The sequence below is a fragment of the Salvia splendens genome, chromosome 14, assembly GCF_004379255.2.
Source record: "Salvia splendens isolate huo1 chromosome 14, SspV2, whole genome shotgun sequence".
Lineage (NCBI taxonomy): Eukaryota > Viridiplantae > Streptophyta > Magnoliopsida > Lamiales > Lamiaceae > Salvia > Salvia splendens.
Window position 1 is genome coordinate 30,738,624 of NC_056045.1, and position 18,845 is coordinate 30,757,468.

Consider the following 18,845-nt stretch of genomic DNA (forward strand, 5'->3'; position numbering starts at 1 on the left):
ACTCCACAAAAATTAGAAGAAAGATCAATGATAAGATTCTACAAATGGATATGAATAAACCACTCCAATAAATAAAAAAGTGTTTTCTGTGAACATCCTCAACACACTGTAATCCACATCACTGGCTTCACATTCTGCAAATTTTGCCCCTTTGATTTGGCAAAGCATAACACACACAGCAAAAGTCGTATGTTCGGTGCAATATGTTCAGCAAATAAAAGAGTAAAAGATGTCTTGAGAATGAAGGGGAAAGAGATGTAGAGAAGGAACTAATTAAGAGGTTTCTGCTTTTTGGTTCTTTCTTGAACTATCTTCTCCTTGAGGGCGTCCCAGAAGGCGGGTATTGCAGTATCATCGGGGACTTCCTTGAATGAGGGCAGGTAATTCACGTCAACAATGACATGGTCTCCACTCCCTTCTTGGATCTGTCATTTATGAAAAAAGAAGATAGTATTAACGTTGGTGGAAATATTTTGGGGTGAGAACTTAATCTTGTGCTTTTCCCAATGTTCCTAATACATTATTTTCCTTTAAACATGTAACTTCATGCAAGAATGTCCGAACCCACCCCTCCCCCCACAAAGAAAAGATTCTGTTACAGTATATTTTCTACCAGCGTATTATTTGTGAAAAGCTAAGGTGCAAATTCGGAAATTTCAAATCATAAATAAGAAAATGAACATTTACTCACAACGACATCAAAACCGAATATGGTAAGGTCTAGTGCTTTCCTAAGCCAATCTGCAGCATCCTTAACAAGCTCGAGATCAAGCTTATGATTGTCAACGTTGAGCTGTTCCTTAGAAACAGGAAGGGATTTTAGGCTGCAAAAAAAGAATTCCATCCATCAAATAGGAGAAAAATAACTTTATGTGTGGTGCAAAATCGAGGAGTTAAGAGAAGATGATATGCCTGTCAAAATGTAAAGGCTTCAGCCCCTTCTCTGCAGCTAAGTTCATTAAGGTATCTGCGTTCGGAATAGATTTCTTGACCGCGTGAAAGACCTTTCCTCCCAAAGCATAGAATTTGTATATCAAAGATGAATGGTCAACATATTCCTGCAGATGATTCGATTCCACAGCTCATTTCTCACCAAAAATATAAGAAAAGAACCACTACTTAAACGAGCTTAACTAATTATTTTGAACATCTCACCTGCACCACCGCTGGAAGGGGGACATTTAGATCCTTGTAATGATCGACCTTAAAAACAATTGCCTGCAATTGAATATTACATTGCTTATTTAGAAAAGTGAATCTGCACTTCTAAACTGGTACCACAAATCTACCGAATATATAAAATTAGTATGTTCTAGCACGGATGCATAAAATCGCAAAATTAACATAGAACAGTTGTATTTTGCTAATGCCCCAATAAAAGAAACTAATGTGTTATTTTTACATCACTCTTCATCAATCTAAGAGCGTGAGATTTAGAAATATGCATCAGTTAGGATTCAACCTCCTACGCTAAGAGCAGCCAGTGCCATACACACAAAAAATGTGCGAGTCATAAAATTTGTTTCTCAGAAATAAAATATAAAAAAATTTCAAACAACTTGATTATAAGTCCAAACATTGTTAAAGGGATACATACCATACTGTGAGCATCCGATACACCACATGCAACTTGAGGTTTCACAATACTTGGCAACACCAATTTCGCTTCCGCTAGCCTTTGTTCCAAATTGGGATCATCAAAGCTATCAACCTGCAGTCTGAGATTCAAAACTTTGACTGAAATGCTTACTCACTTCTATTGTGAAAGAAAAAACTAGACCATAAGTTTATGGTTGTATTAGCAACGACACATGTTACTTCTTCAACCACAAAAAGATGCCTAACTTGAAATCCCATAGTAGCAAATGAAACAGTAATAGATTATTTCTTTATCAGTGTATTTTCACAATAATGATGTAATATATGATGATTGACCTTGACAAAAGAGGGTGCCCTGATTCTACAACGGCCATCAATGTTGAGAGTTTCCAGGCCCATTAGGATTTGCTGGATTTTCATACGGTCCAATATAGGGAAAATGTTATTAAATGGATCGATTACACAGCAATCTGTCTGGCATTCAACATACCTGCAGAGCATGGTTCAAATTTTTAGAGAGTATTCCATCATTAAAAAAATGGTGATTCGACAAAAAAAATCATGTATCTGATCAGATGCACACAAGGATGGTGGGAGAGAGGGAAGCATACAGGATAGCAGAAGAGCTAGCAAAATTTTATGGTCACCAGGAAAACACATGCTGAGCAAAAACATTATATTACATCAAAGATAGGGATGCAAACATCAGAGTCTTGTCTTCAATTTGCTTAAAAGAAAACTACTAATTGGTCCAATTCAAAGAAACTCATAGGACCAACGAATTTCATATTGCATACACTGAGTTAGATGCTAGCATATTCAAGAAAATATATTCATGAAAATTTCCAGTAATAAAAAGATAAACCAATTGTTCAACTTTACCTTTGTAATTCCTGCAAATTTCTTGTAAATGTCACCTTGTCACTGTTTTCTGAAGGAGAAGTCATGTCAACAGCCAAAATCTCATCAGTTGCCTTATGAAGAATGGCGTCAACTAGTTGCAACTGGGATGATATGGGTAGGTCATAGTTAAGAGGCAAAAAGATCAGTCCATTTTGAGTTGGACACAAGGGAAAGGAGCCTCTCTGCATAACATGAGCTATTGTAAGAATCTTTGGTATATACCGCCACCATATGAGTTAGCAACATAAAAGAATGTTCATACTGACAAAATCAGCAACCAACAATAGAAGTTTGCTCAATATGCCATTATGCCCTAAGGTTTATAAATAATGTCCTCAGAGACGCCCACTACCGTACTGAACATGATTAAGAGAACATGCATGTGTACAGTAAAAATTAAATTCACCAATAGCAGGCAATTGCGTGTGTATATTTGAAGCTATGATATCATGGCCTATGGGTGCATCTACAGCTAAAGGGTTTCTCTAATTAGGAAGTTGATTATCCTGGAGTCCAACACTTTTGCAGTGAAAATAATGCATGATAACAGAAAATAATAACATTTGTTTTAAGACATCACAGATTCACAGTCTGATTAGTATGATTCGCCTGTCAACCAAAAAAGGTACAGATTACCTAGGTAAAACCAATATTGAGGCTGTTACATTTGTGAGTGGTGGAATATTGTACCATTCGTCACTCCTACAATATTTGCTGTAGTTATTTCCAGATAAAATTACCTTGGCAAAATCTTCTTCGCGAGAAGGCTTCATCACATAGCCAACTGCCAAGGCCTCTTCACCTGCTGCCTGTGACAAATATACAAACTTACTGAGTGTAACAACTCACAAACAGTGATTCATAAATCATCAGGTGTAGGGGAATGAGAAAAAATATTTAAATGAAGTCTATCGTGCTACAGAGGATTCACCCAGAAGATGTAAAACTCCAAAAAAAACAACACTGATATAAATGTTAAACCAATATTGAAATGGAACTACCACAAATACCTTTATATTCATACTGCAAACCAACAAAGGTAGCTCTTGGAGTTTGTTTATAGATATGCTCAACATCTCTGCAGTAACTGCATAGCCAGAATCTGCGATAAAAGGACAATTTAATTAGCATAATATTAAAATTCTACAGCTTGATGAAGCCAAGATTTCAACCAGATTTTTGAAGCATACAGCACAACAAGGAGAAATATAATCTTTAGAATGATGAGAACATAAAAAGTATTATCACAAACTTGGAAGGTGGTAACTGGTAAGCCTTACCATTGGATGCTTCTCTTTCAGCAGATCCTGTAGAAGAGAATGGAACATATATAAGATGGCAAATCACCAAGAGAACGGGTATGCTTATTTATATGGTACAGTTATTATTTCATTCTATAAACTTCAACCAATTCAAGGATACATCAACCTTCAGTTTCATTTTTTGGAAGTAATAGAATCTTATGCTTATAGCTTAGAATATACATAAATGAATAACTTAGGAAAAAAAACCAAAACCATGTTGCAGTGTGCACAAGGAAATGGAGTTCAAAATAATTATCTAATAATTAGCTTTATTTTACAAATCAAACATACATACTTACAACTTAAGAGCAAGGAGATGGTCTCAAATTGAAACAAATATCCTTTCTATTTAAGGTTTTCCTTGTCCATCAGGTAAGATGACTGACTACCAAAGCTTACCAACTATAACTTTCAACACATGAGAACCATTCTTTTTCTGAAAGATGTCTTCTCTACACCAGGAAACAACATGAATAAGCCTTCCATCTTTGCCCTCCCAAATTTGGGAAACCTCGCTTGAAATATCATCTTCTGGCGATAAGCAAAAGATTGTACACAAGTAGGTTTTGGCTACCTCTTTGAGAAGACATTCCTGAAACCATTAAAAAAGATTTGCACTTCATTCAACTAATCAGCTATAATTACAGCACAAGTATTTCAAAGAATGGGGATGGCTTCAATCATAAATCCAATGTAGATATTTCTTGAGAAACAAACGCAGTCTAAATGTATGGATGCCATCATAGTCAACCTTGACAGCATGAGCTAACAATCGCAAATTAACTGCACTAAGAATTGAGATGGAGCATAAGAAATGTGACCAGTGGACCAGCATTGATTTTGGATAATTAGGAACTGCTCCATACAAATTTACCAAGACAGGCATCTAAGGGCTGATTGCATATTAATTCTACAAACTTATAAGGTATCAGACATACAGCATCAAGAAGGGTGTTCGGTTTTCCACTAAATGCCATTATTCAGTAATAATGAAGACATATCCCTGCGCAATTAAATACTCCATCTGCTCTGCCATTGACCACCACAAAAGTTTTGGCTACAGAAGAAAGGACAAGTATTCATTTTTCCTCATTCTGTTCTACGACCAAAAGATTTAAAGAGTGAGAAGTATTCCTAAAACATACTTTATGGGAAAATGCACATTAGAAAGTGAGTGGTCTACAGTTTAGAGAATGCTTAGGTAACTAAAAAATTGAATATTTAAGCTTTCTGATGGCTAGCATGTACCACAAACTGCTAATTCCAAGGCATATAAGGTAGCTCTCATAGGAAATATGCCTTTTCAAAGCTAGCTCCCTAACAATAAAATCTTCTTGTAATAGGGACTCTGGCCTCCATAAATATAATGAAATCACCTTTCTTATAAACTTCTACTAGCATGAATTTTCACAATTGAGTAACTTAATAATTATAAGAAGATGAATTCAGCACATCAAAAAAAAAAAACTAACCTTCGAGCTTGAAAGACCCTGTTCATGAGATATTCCCTGCATAATATGTAGACAACTTGTATTAGCAGACTTAACAAACAAAGATAACAAAAATACAAAGAATGATAAGCTAAATAGTTAGCAAAATATGAAAGAAAGCCTGTAAACTTTCCATGACAGCCCATAAATGCTAGCGTGAATGATTTTTCAAATTCCATATGTAACTCCTACTTCAGATAACTATAAACAACCAGAAATGGCTTAAAACTCTGCATTTTGTGATCTTAAAAACTTAACTTCACCTCCCTGCTCAACTTATCACTCAATTTTTCTGCACTAAGGAACATACAACGATGCTCATCTCAGCATGAGATTTGAGGTATCAAATTTAAACCCCTTTTTACATGCTCTATCACATGCCACATACATAATGCTACACAAAAAAATTGAAGAAGAAAACGTCAATTATTACAAAAACATGTGAGCCATGCCATATAAAATTTACATCCCTAGATTATACTAATCCCAATCAACAAACACATGCATAGTGCAAGCACAGGAAATTTTCACCAACAACTAACAATTAGAAACATGCATTAATGAAATATTATCGCAATTAAAAAACAAGTGACGGATGATCTCAATATTTGGGGGAAATTTTACAATTGGGATACTGGAGTAGCGTAGCTTGCGAAGCAGATATTCGGCACCGGAGCTGAGGCCAGCATCTCCGATTACTTCATCATCAGCCGACGGCAATAGTACAGACGAATCCAGAACAATCCCTCTCACTCCACCCATCCTCTCTCTCTGTCTCAATTTTTTGTTGGTGAGATGAGATGTGATGCATGCAGAGCTTGAGCTTCTCAACTCGCGACTGTTTCTGAGAGTGTAAAAAAAAGAGTGCGTACTTCTGAAGCAGCGAAGTCGGGTCGGGTGTGCGGGTTGTGGCCCGGCTTATTCAACATTTGGTAGTACATAGGCCCATTGGGCCCAACTATTTGACACCTTTGAAATGAGCAATACTCCTCTATATTCTTCTACACCAATTTATATCTACACAGAATTACAATGAACTACTCCATCCCACAATAAGAGTCACATTTTGTCATTTTAGTCTATCCCATAATAAAAGTCATATTTTACTTTCACAGTAAATAGTAAGTAGATCTCATATTCAAATAACTCACTTCACTTTTATTCAATTATAAAATCAATATAAAAAAGTGCAACCACACTTCCACTTAAGTTTTCCAACCCACTATACTTTATACTTTACATTTTTAGAATTCGTGCCAAGACCAAATGTGACTCTTATTGTAGAATGGAGGGAGTAGGTTAGACTAGATAAATAAAAAAAACACATATATATTTTCATTATTTTTGAGCTTACACTTTTTTCATATGTTGTGTAGAGTGAATTATCTTATTGGGCTTCGATAGAAACTATGTCTGTATCCAAAACCTGGAAAGGATATCAAGCCCAACAATCTTAATAAACCAAAACCATTACCCATGTCCACTATGGTGAAAGAATGAGGGCATCCAATCTGGCAAACGTGGATAATAATATTACGAAAGTCATTGAAATTGTACTAATTTGAAGATTCCCCTATAAAGTATAATTTCATGTCTAGCTAACCTGTAGCAAAGCCCAACTCAATTTGATAATACTTCATAAAATAATTAACCTGATGGTTAAGATTAAATTGGCATAGTAGCAATAGTATTTAAAATACATACCTACTCCACAAATATATTTCGAAATAGGTCAAAGATGCCTGCCTAGCTATGATGTTTCTACAAGTATGTCTTTGAAAATATGAATCAGAAGAATTCATTTTTCTATGGTTTCACTCGAATAGGTATCATGTGACTACTTTTCTAAGACTACAAATTGCACCAGAATTCTCGTAACAACCATATTATTAGTTTTTTATCTCTTAGTTTGAATAAATTAGTTAAGCATCTGTCGACATCTAGGTATGAACATCTTCTTTTCTAAGTCAACGTTTGGAAGGCTGTCTTAATAAAACACTCACCTACTCTCTCTGTGTGTGAATATACACAGCATGAATCTGCAAATCACAAGCTTATATGTCGAAAAAGAGGCCAAATTAAATTAGAGTTGGCCGAAACAATGGTTACAGGAGAAGCTAAAAAGAAATTATATGATTCTGCAACAAAGGGAGATGTCGCAACTTTCCAAATACTTGTGCAACAAGATCCATTTCTTGTTGATCAAGTTTCGTTTGCTCGTGCAAGAAGTCTCCTTCATATTGCAGCTGCAAGTGGGTACGTTGAGATTGTTAAAAGAGTGTTATACGTAGCCCCTGATGAGATGTGCTGGTGGGTTGATGATCAAGGCATGAACCCGGTTCATATTGCAGCCATGAAAGGGCATGTTCAGGTTTTGGAGGAGCTGCTTCAGCATGGCTTGTCTCCTGCAATGGAGAGACTGCATCGTGGCCAGACTGTGTTGCACTTGTGCGTGAAACATCGTCAGCTTCGGACTCTGCGGTTATTGTTGGAGAAAATGGGCGATCTTGTGCGAGCAAAGGATGATGATGGGGAGACACTTTTGCATTTGGCTGTTAGGTACAATCAAATTGAGGTAATTACTGCCAACTCTTTTGTTTCTGTTCGTGATTTGAGTTCAATGAAATAGCTAGCCAATTTAGTTTTGTCTTTTATGAACATACATGCAACGACAATCATTCGAAATAAGGGTTCTTTCTTGTGTTTGTCAATCTATCACGAGAAAACGAGGGATAATCAGGGAGAGAAAAGATGGGAGAAAATTATCACGAATTGGAGTAAAATGATGGAAAATGGCTAAAACTATATTTTATCCCACCTTTTTTCTCATCAAAGAGAACTGATATTGGCACCAATCACTAAGCCCAATCTCTAGCCCATTCCGGACTGTTTTGATAGGATCAACTTCCTATCGTGACTAGCCGATGGATATGAGAGAATGAGTTAGTGTAATATGAGGTTCATTACTAAAAATAGTAAAAAGGAAGGGTGACAATTAATTAGGGACGGGTGAAAAAGAAAATTGGTGTCAATTAATGGGGGACAAATGGAGTAGGACTGGCAATTTTCAACACGACACGATAATCTGACACGAATTCACACGAAATTATTGGGTTGGAGTCAAGTCTTATTAGTGCGATCCTTATCGGGTTGACCCATTAAGAACCCGATAATTTCGGGTTGGGTTCGGGTTGGATGCGGGTCGGATACGAATACCCATTAAGAAATAATATTATTATTTTTATTACTATTTTAAAAAAAATATATTACTTTAATTTTTTAATTTCTTGTAAATTAGGTTTAATTAGTATAAAACGAATTTTAATCGTGTAAATTAGGTTGAAAGATAAGGTTTAATCGTGTAAGATCAGGTTTTAATCGTGTAATATTAGGTTCGGGTCGTTATCGTGTTGTGTCAACCCATATTATATCGTGTCGATAACGGGTTCGTGTCGGGTGCGGGTCGTGTTCGGATTTGAAGGTAGCAGGTCGGGTTCGTGTTCGGATTTACAGTTTCCTTAACAGGTCGGGTTCGAGTTTGGCCTTATTGAGTTGGGTCGTTATCAGGTTGGCCCGATAACGACCCAATCCGTACGATTTGTCAGCCCTAAAATGGAGTACTAAATCTCTATTGTTGGTTCTAGTTTCTTTCTGGTTTCAGAAAGAACCTACAAAAGAAAGCCCGAAAATGAATTTATAATTATACTCGACTCTTGATTACATTAATTGCTTAAAATAAATTATGTAATGAGAATAAATTGATCACTTCTTCAAATATTTGGATCAATTTGATATTGTTATTGGATTGACTAAAATTTATACCAATATACCAATTCATGTGCGCAACATTATTGTACGAATAGTCTCAGTTGATGTAATTATATTTGTTGGTATTGTATCAAAATCTCAGATGGTACGGTATTTGGTGGAAAGCAATAAAGTAGAGAAGCTAACAGAAAATTGCATGGGCAAAACAGCGCTGGATATCTTGAGAGAGAGAGAGAGCTCCCAACACACAACTACATTCTCAGAAACTGAAGGACTCTTACTCCGTTTGTCCGATCAGCCATTTCTCCACGTGTTCCGCGAGATAACCGGCACGACAATGGTAGTGGTGGCCCTCATAGCCGCGATGGCATTTCAGGCGGCCGTTAACCCCCCAGGCGGCGTGTGGCAGGACGACACGTCATCTCACATAGCCGGAAAAGCAATGCTGGCATCTTCTCATCCCAAACTATACCAACTCTTCTCTCGTGCTAACACCACCGCTTTCGTTTCATCTCTCCTCGTAATCTTACTCGTCGCCTTCCGAACGCGTCTCTTTTCGTGATGGTCATATGGTATACAACGTTGGTGTCAATGGCATCTATTGGAGTGAGTTACAGAGCTTCCTCAATCATGACCAACCCAATAGAAACACAAACACCTGGTCAAATTGTTGCTATGGTAGTCTCTGTGTTCGTGGGCATCATCGTGCTCGTAGCCGTCTACATTTATATAATGTTGTTGTACTCTACGTGGAAGAGACTGAAGCAGCAGCATGAAGATGTTACAATCGCTGATCGAATCTTTCGCTTGTTTTATCAGTTTCAACGGATTATTGAAAGGATTGTAGTTAATTGAATGACGAAACGAAGATATATTGGATTCTTTTACTAATAAATATGAATAGATCCTCTTATGTTACGAGGGAAAGAATACATGAGCAAAATTGCACAAATGAGTGCTTTACTTTTTTATACTTTAAACGAGTGTCGCGCGACGTGAGACAAGAAAATGTCTTCAAATCGTGTTTTCTTTTAAAATTTTTTAAATTTACGAAAATTATACTCCTTTGGTCCCACCATAAGCATAAGCAAACCACTTTTGTTTTTTGGATGTCTATCATAAGGGTGTCATTTCCATTTTAAGCAAAAAATATCTCTTTTACTTTATTTTCTCACTTACTTTATTCCTTTCACTCCTTTACTTTTCCCTCTCTCATAATTTCCTTTCTCCACTTTAATTCTTTAAATATCAATTCCTTAAATCTTTTGCCAAAGAAGTGGCTCGCTTATGACGGGACGAAGGGAGTATTGTTTTTTTATATCTCTTGATATATACTCCCCCTGTCCATCAATAGATGTCCTATTTTTTACCGGATTGAGTTTTAATAAATTGTTTGACTTTATAGAAGAAAATGATAGAAATAGTTAATGGAAAGTGAAATTGTTTGACTTTATAGAAGAAAGTGGTAGAAATAGTTAATAGAAGGTGAATCCTACTTTTTTATATTAATTTTATAATAAAATGTAAATAGAGTAATTAGTAGAATATTGAGACCACTAACCAAAAATTGTAAAAGTCAAATGAGATATTTGTTGCGGATAGACAAAAAAAATGGGACATTTAATTGCGGACGGAGGGAATATATTTAAGAAATGTAATAATAACTTAGCCTGTGGGATTTTTAGGGATTATAAATTTAATTTTAAGTGAATTTTCTTTTGGATTGATCCACCCAAGTGCATAATTATGACAAGTGAGAATAAATCAATTTTTTACAAAGTTGAGAATTTTTGAAGAAAAATGTAAGTTAAGTATATTTCTCAATTTTGAAACTCAATTATGATTATTTTCTTTTTTAATATCCGTTTGAAGGGACAGAGAGAGAGAGAGCAAGGGGGAAAATAACGCACTGCAGTTCATTCTTGGGTGTAAAAATAAATTTCCAGCTTTAAGAGGGGTCAGAGTGAAATCATTTTGATCTCAAAGGGGTCAGAGTGAAATACCGAATTTTAATAGATGATCCAATGAAATTTTTATCCTCATTAAATAAATAACGCACTGCAGTTAGTTCTTGGGTGTAAAAATAAATTTCCAGATTTAAGAGGGGTCAGAGTGAAATCATTTTGATCTCAAAGGGGTCAAAATGAAATACCGAATTTTAATAGATGATCCAATGAAATTTTTATCCTCATTAAATACGAAATAAATTAGGATGGAAAGAATAGATGTGGAAAATTGCACAAAAGAGTGCTTTACTTTAAATACTTTGTGTGGTGTTAGAGGTAATTATGTTTTATATTTCCAATTTTTAGCGTTGATGAGAAAAAAATATTCAACTTATGTTTCCGCTTCAAAATTTCGTTAATTTATGAAAACTTAGATTTATACATTAAAATTAAAATTAAAATAAAATAAATTAAAGTTTGAGACTCAAAATATGATTAATTTGTTTTTTTATCCGTGTGAAGAGAGTGCTAGTGAAGAGAAGGATAAATATAGAGGCAACTGCAGTTCATTCTTGGGTGTAAAAATAAATTTCCATATTTAAGAGGGGTCAGAGTGAAAAGATTTGATCTCAAAGGTGCAAAGAGCAATTTAAAAACAATAGGAGGAACTCTTATAAATGCAACTAAAACCAAATGGTTGAACAGAAAGCCCCCGCCATTGAAAGTTGGTTACACAAACCGCTGCTTAGTTTCTTGTAATCCACTTTCTCTCATTAGCTTTCTCTCTCTTGATCAATCCATTTTCCATATTACTATCATACGAAGCAAGAAGGAAGAAGGCGCAGTCTCTTTCCCTCTCTTTATTGAAGGGGGAAAGCCCGGGCATCTGCATCCGCATCCGATTCAACACTGAACGTCTCTGATTCTAGGTACATTTCTGCAATTTCCGGTCTCTATTGCCGCTGATGAAATGTGCTTCTAATCTGTGGTTTGCATGCATTTCGATTTATATTCGTTCAATGCAGTTTAATTGATCCAACTGTTTGTTGTTTTGTTCATGTGTTTTCTTTTGGATTGCGATGGTTTTGGGAGGGAATTCAATCAGATAATGTGTTTTTCTTAAATTTGTGGATGGAAACCAGATTCGTGATTTTCTGCATTTTTGGATATTGGTAATGCATTGTTTCTTCAGCTGAATTTTTTTGTATTATGTGTCTTTTTTTGTGGATTGTGATGGTTTTGGGAGAAAAAACTCAATTAGGTTATGTATTTTCCTTCGATGGATCATGGAATGCAGATTGGTGATTTACTGTATCTTCTTTGGATGCCTTATTTCTTCAGCTGGAGTAGCTGAATTTTTTTGTATCACTATTGAACCAACTGATTCTTGTTTGCTAATGTGTTTTCTTTTTTAAAATTTGGAATGTGATGGTTTTGGGAGGAAATTCAATTAGATTATGTATTTTCTTGAAATAATTTTATTTGGATGGAATAAATACAGTTTGGTGACTTTCTGCATTTTGTATTACTTCTGCAGCTGGAGTTGCTGAAATCATTGTTGTCACTCTCCTTTTCCCGAGAAGTTGGTGGTTGGAAGAAACAAATTAGGGGAAATCTGAGAATATCAAGTGAACTATGGTGAACCCTAACTCATTGAAGAAGTTATTTGTACCACAGTGTTTCAGGCTCAGGACGGGTTGGGAGGGACAAGATGAGGGTGCTACGAGCGGAGCAGGCGGCCATACTACCTTGTGGTGGCATAAGGAATCCGGGCATCATCACTATGGGGATTACTCTATGGCGGTTATAAAAGGAAATATCGTAGTAGAAGATCATAGCCAGCTTGAGTCGGGGGTAATGAGCTTGGATCCCGAGGGTCCTTTTGGTACATTCGTCGGAATCTACGACGGGCATGGCGGTGCAGATACTTCAAGGTTTATAAGTGATCGCCTGTTTGATAATATGAAAAGTACGTTTGGTGTTCCTGTTTGAATCTTTTTGATGGATTTGTGTTCTCTTTCTTGTTGATGTAATTCCTAGTTAGAATTTGCTCTTCCCCTCAAATCTTGTCACTCTTGTAGTTCAATATGTATATACACTTTTTTGATAGTTTGTGAAATGATTTGGCCTTGTTTTTTTCTTTATAAAAGAAGAATTTAGCAACTTAGGATAATATTTCCAATCTACTCGAACTGCTGAATGGATTAAGCATATTGAGATTCAATACACAATTCTGAGTCATGTTGAATCCTATGTTTATTGCTCACCTGATGCAGGAATAACGACAGAAAGGGGAGGGATGTCGAGGGATGTTATAAGGGGAGCATTTATGGCAACAGAGGAAGAGTTTCTTGCTAGGGTCGCGCGTGAATGGGAGGCTAGGCCAACGATGGCGTCTGTTGGGTCTTGTTGTTTGGTGGGCGTCGTATGCGGAGGAATGATATACGTGGCCAACTCGGGAGATTCTAGGGCGGTCTTGGGGCGATCGTCACCTGAACAACACATGGAAGCCATCGCATTATCCAGAGACCATAATGCAAATGTGGAAATTGTCCGGGACGAGTTAATAATGCGGCATCCAGATGATGACCAGATTGTTTTTCAAAAGGACGGCGTTTGGCGTGTCAAGGGCATCATTCAGGTGAAAATTCAAGCTCGGTCATCAAATTTAGTTACTGCTTTCTTTCCCCGCTATACTTAATGTCACATATCTTGTTCAACTCAGATTTCGAGATCGATCGGTGATGCTTACCTGAAGAGGCGGGAGTTCAATAGACCGCCGTTGATAGAAAAGTACATGGTGCCGGGGATATTCGAGCAACCGATCCTTTTGGCTGAACCAACAGTGGAGGAGCAGGGCATTAACCCTCGGGACGAATTTATCATATTTGCTTCTGATGGGCTATGGGACAACCTCACAAATCAAGAAGCAGTCGACATAGTCTACTCCAAGTCACGAAAGGTAAGATTCCTAGCTTTCTCACTGAGCACAAGTGTTTTATCACAAGTGTTTTTATCATAAGAAATCTAGCATGCTCACTGAGCTATGTTCGTTTTCTGCAGGGAATCGCAAAAACACTAGTGAAAGCCGCGCTGAAGGCACTAGCACAGGGGAGGGGCATGAAATATAAGGATCTGAAGAGGATCGAAATGGATGAGAGGAGACAGGTCCATGACGACATCTCAGTGGTAGTTCTCTTCCTGGATTCCAAATTGATCAGCAGAAGCAGCAGCAGGAACAGCAGCTCCCACACACGGCCAACTGTCTCAGAAAGAACTTATGCACTTGACATCAACAGGACCGGAACTAGCAGTGGTGCGGACAGGACTGGAACTAGCAGTGGTGTGGACAGGGCTGAAACTAGCCGTGGCAAGGGCGTGGCTACTCACGATGATGATGATGACTCGGAGTGAGCAGGAAAGGGGAAGAAGATATGTAAAGAGTGTCTAAGTTGGTGAATTGGCATTTCTCTCTCCTCAAAACTTGATATAATTCATGTTAGTGATCATGCCAAGAAGATGCATAATGAAGAAGATGATCAATTCGTTTCAAGAATTTTTTAGCTGACTGGCATTATGAAACAGAGGAAATTCTTTTATAATTCTTTCTGTAGTAGTAACTGTTACTGTTCTACTTCTATCACGATATAGAGTTTCTGCTTCTTTTGAGCTATCTTCTTCCAGTTAAATAGACATAGAAAATCAATCAACATTTTGAAAATAGAAGATTATGCATCAGATAACAATATTTATACTTCATAATACAGCAACTTAGATCAACAAGAAAAAGAACAAAAAAAAGCAATATGTTTATCTTACAGATCTAAGAAGAACAAACAAACTTATCTTCCTTGCTCTAAAAATCACCACCACCTAACTGTTTATAAGAAATAGACATTTAGCAACTGAATTTAAGCAAGAAAGGCAAGTTTCAACGAACCAAGTGCAATCACTAGCAACAACCAAAACAACGAATAATATCGATAATAACAACCAAAAAAATGAGCATCTATACCAGGTATTTTACAGGAAATCGTTGCCAGAGGTTTCTGGCTTGGAGTAGCAGGCATTGTTGGTTGATGTTTTTAGGTCAGCGAGGAAAGAAAATCCTAGAGCAGAGGAGTCTTCAACCCAATATGTAAAGCACTAAAGCTCATTTTTCTCTCCAGTCGAGTGAGGCTGAAGAACCTCCAATAGCCATCTATAGTCTATACCTATGTAATTCTATATCTATATAGCAGGGGGTGACTCTGTTTCAGTAATCACTAACCTTGATGGTTAACATCACTACAGTATTAGCACTCGCCATATCTTTTTGATATAAACTATCATTGACCATAAGGAGAGCCAGGCTGAAATATAGAGTAACACTACCCCCGAAGAAACAAGAGTTCCGTCCCCTACAAAGCTGCAGAGAGAAAAAGAAGAGAACCAGAGATGTATTAGACGTGTATGGAGTATGTACATGAAAATTGCATCAAAGAAAAAAGAAGACCTTGCATCTCCGGCAGCCAAAAGGATAGTCAATGCACTCATCTGTGTGGCAGTTTTCCATTTCCCCAAGTTATTAACTGCAACAGCCTGCGATGGGAGAGAGAGCTTTATAGATTAGAAAAACGAGTAAATAAGTTTAATACATTATTACGTTTGCAACTCAAAAGTTATTTTGCTCAAGATACCAACCTCTAAAAGCTTTTTGTCCCGAGAAGCAGCCCATTCCCTGACTGCCGACATGGTTATCTACAACAGTAATGATTTTGAGAGACTTGTTAATGCATGAGAATATGTGATTAGCCGATTAATTAAAGACTAAGTAAATATTGAGTTCCATCAATCGAGGAAGAAGAGAATATTTCAGCTTTCGACTAATTCTCAAACAAAAGATAAAAGATATAACCAGACAGTTTAACACATAATTGGCAAGAAGTTTTCAAGGTTGACCAAAACGTCACATATTTAGGGATTATTTGTAAAACCAAACTAGTAGATATATGAAGCAATAAATTCTGCTCGTTGCCTCTGTGTCATTTTATTTTTCTTCGTAATAGATGTGTTTTACATGACAAATTACACCAACTTGTAGAATTATTTAACACTACAAAGGAAATGAGCATCAGATGCTATCATTCATATTTCGTTTCATAATCCAAAATGGGAAAATCATTATGCAATTGGGTAACCACACCCCCCCCCCCCCCGACTTTTTACTTTGATATAATCAATCTAGGACTTTATATCTGCAACAATTTCCACGACAAAATCTGGATATAGATTCTTTAAAAGCAAGGAAAACAAAGACTCGCCAATTCTAGATAGTATTTATTCCACAGACCATAGCATGACGGGTGACCTTGTGAAATTGAGTAAATCATCTCCAACACAGAGGGAAGTTTGATCTGAATTCAATATTAAGCTTTAACTAAATGGACAGTGCAGTTCTGGAGGATGCCAAAGAATAACCAAGAGGGATGGTAAATACATGCTCCAACACTTACCAACTGTGCAATTCCCCACCTTAATATATCTTAATCCTAAGGTCCAATCGTACTTGAAATTATAGCATAAGGATTAAGGATCTCAGCCAATCAGTCGAAATAGCAATTAATGAAACAGATATTCGAGATGTTACCTCTCTACAGATTATGGCAGTTGCAGGCACAGTCAATAGCCATGGTCCATGGCCAAATATACCAGCATCAAGGGGTTTAGTGCACAACAAGATCAAGGTAGTAGCAACCATGAGCTGCATACATTGAAAATGACAACTCTATAAGGTTCCCTCGCATTAGCTTCACAGCAATTTTTAAAAGTTTTTTTCTAGGGAAAAAAAGAAAACAAAGATGAAGTTTGACATCAGTTCACCCTTTGTATGAAGTTCCAGTTTTGGAGTTCAGAGATGTATAGGCTATAGAGTATCCTACCACTCAAGTTTTTTGCTAGATTATCCCAACAGATATCAACCAAAAGTAAGTTTTTTTCCTCCACACCACCACCTCTTCATTTTATAGTTCCTCGCTTCTTTTGTGACAAACACTGAACTAAAAGCATCATTCTAGCATTTATACTCAGGCAAATACATGGAGTATGAGTTGTCACCTTATCAGCCACCGGATCCAAAAATGCCCCAAATGGAGTACCCAATTTCATCTGTTACACCAAAATTGCCGCAATGTAATTCAGGAAAAAAAATAGAGATACATCTCATCAGATGTCTCTCAAATATCAACCTAAAGGTTGAAAAGTCAGCACCTTTCGAGCGAGAAATCCATCAAGCCAATCGGTAGTGGCAGCTGTGACAAAAATTCCTACCGTAGCTGATGGTCCCCACCAGCTTTCAACATAAAAAGCTAGCAAAAAGATACTAACATGTCAATTTGGTGAACATTACCAATAAATATGGCCATACCAAATAGTGGAAATTATACAGAACAGATGCAGCTGTAGAGAAGCCATATGCATAAGCACCAGTACATTGATCTCTTTTCTCGGTAAAGTAGAGCAATTTCAATTGAATTTTTCCTTTTCATGCACTTAACACATGATAAAACATTTACCACAGATTTGAATACAATCCAAATTCCAAACCAGCTCTCAACATAGAAGGCTGCTGAAAAGAGATATTCAACATGTCGATTCACATGTAAGCTCTCTACCTCAACAGTACATAGGCAGAACTGTGAATCATATCAAATTTGGAATAGGTGTAACAGCAAAAATTGCACAGATCTCTCATGTAAACATACATACATAATGAATGCACAAATTTGAGCTGGCGCTCCTCTTCATGCAACAATGGTGCATTAAATAAACATTTAACATCAAATGCAACACTTTGCAACGCAATAAACAAGTAAGGGTTAAAGGTACAAATGCTGAAACCGAACGCACAACATCACCAATTGTGCTCAGTTTTGCTCAATTATAAAAATTCCACCTTCATATTCGGACACATTTGCAATCGAAATCATAAATTTCAGCACATACTGTAAACGAGAATCGGTATGGCAGCGACGCGGCCGATCGTCAGGATCGTAGGCAATGTGAGCAATTTCGACGACTTTCGCGGCGATTTCTCGCCGTGGCTCAGCGGCGGCGGCGGCGGAAAATCTGATTCTTCGCGAGTTTCGGTCTCCACCTTTCCATCAACAGCGGCCCCCATTGGAGTCCCCAAATTATCGCTCCTGCCGCGATCAAAATGGCCGTATTTCCCGGAATCGGATGTGTAGAAGCAGAGATTCTGGCCGCGGGAGAATTTGGGGGCGGGGCTAACGCGCGAGGGGTTGTTGAATAGGGTTGTTATCCTGCACCGCCAGCTGGAGAGATAGCTGAGCCGCGGGATATTCCTTGAATCGACGGCGGCGTGGGAGGGAGAGGATAAATTGGCGAACAATCTGTAGGGTTTATGGGCGTGGAGAATGAAGAAATTTGTGAGTTTGAGAGCGCTTGGCATGATTTGATGATGGTGGTTTGGTGGGTATGGATTAAAATGCGCGCGGCGGCTCAAGTTAGCGTGGAGGGTGCTTATTTTAGCATCGAAGGGCCAGGTGGAGAAGGAGATTAGGCAATCATGATTCCGTTTTAAGTAACTTTTTATTTTTAATTTTTTATTTTTTATTTAAGAATTTTCATCGTAGTATTTTTAAATTTTTTATTTTTTAAAAGTGTTAGAGAAAGAAGATCCGACATAAAAAAAAGTGAAGTGAATAATGTACTTAAACTTTAAGAAAATGTCATATTTAATAATATAGAGAGATAAAGAAAATATCAAATTTAATACTCCCTCCGTCCTGGGCTACTCGCCCCTTTCCTTTTCGGCACGGAGATTAAGGAATGAG

General features: G+C 37.2%; 4 protein-coding genes across 4 annotated transcripts; 2 read left to right on the plus strand and 2 right to left on the minus strand.

Moving 5' to 3' along the window:
• Positions 1-45: 45 nt before the first annotated feature.
• On the minus strand, positions 46-6,125 carry LOC121764622 (inositol 1,3,4-trisphosphate 5/6-kinase 4-like). The gene is made up of 13 exons (XM_042160639.1): positions 5,921-6,125; positions 5,279-5,314; positions 4,206-4,398; positions 3,783-3,809; positions 3,513-3,604; positions 3,243-3,311; positions 2,482-2,684; positions 1,936-2,089; positions 1,598-1,711; positions 1,156-1,218; positions 913-1,058; positions 692-824; positions 46-425 (listed from the first exon to the last, which is right to left on the minus strand). Exons 1-13 carry the CDS (start codon positions 6,056-6,058, stop codon positions 270-272), a joined length of 1,524 nt encoding a protein of 507 aa, XP_042016573.1. The 5' UTR covers positions 6,059-6,125; the 3' UTR covers positions 46-269.
• A 1,272-nt stretch (positions 6,126-7,397) lies between these two features.
• On the plus strand, positions 7,398-9,911 carry LOC121764909 (ankyrin repeat-containing protein At5g02620-like). Its single transcript, XM_042160934.1, has 2 exons — positions 7,398-7,871; positions 9,207-9,911. Exons 1-2 carry the CDS (start codon positions 7,398-7,400, stop codon positions 9,624-9,626), a joined length of 894 nt encoding a protein of 297 aa, XP_042016868.1. The 3' UTR covers positions 9,627-9,911.
• A 1,785-nt stretch (positions 9,912-11,696) lies between these two features.
• LOC121764628 (probable protein phosphatase 2C 38) lies at positions 11,697-14,683 on the plus strand. The gene is made up of 5 exons (XM_042160645.1): positions 11,697-11,939; positions 12,548-12,979; positions 13,287-13,651; positions 13,736-13,972; positions 14,074-14,683. Exons 2-5 carry the CDS (start codon positions 12,646-12,648, stop codon positions 14,422-14,424), a joined length of 1,287 nt encoding a protein of 428 aa, XP_042016579.1. The 5' UTR covers positions 11,697-11,939; positions 12,548-12,645; the 3' UTR covers positions 14,425-14,683.
• A 284-nt stretch (positions 14,684-14,967) lies between these two features.
• On the minus strand, positions 14,968-18,543 carry LOC121764630 (CDP-diacylglycerol--glycerol-3-phosphate 3-phosphatidyltransferase 2-like). The gene is made up of 7 exons (XM_042160646.1): positions 17,995-18,543; positions 17,260-17,357; positions 17,107-17,157; positions 16,640-16,753; positions 15,694-15,750; positions 15,506-15,591; positions 14,968-15,418 (listed from the first exon to the last, which is right to left on the minus strand). Exons 1-7 carry the CDS (start codon positions 18,458-18,460, stop codon positions 15,298-15,300), a joined length of 993 nt encoding a protein of 330 aa, XP_042016580.1. The 5' UTR covers positions 18,461-18,543; the 3' UTR covers positions 14,968-15,297.
• Positions 18,544-18,845: the final 302 nt, after the last annotated feature.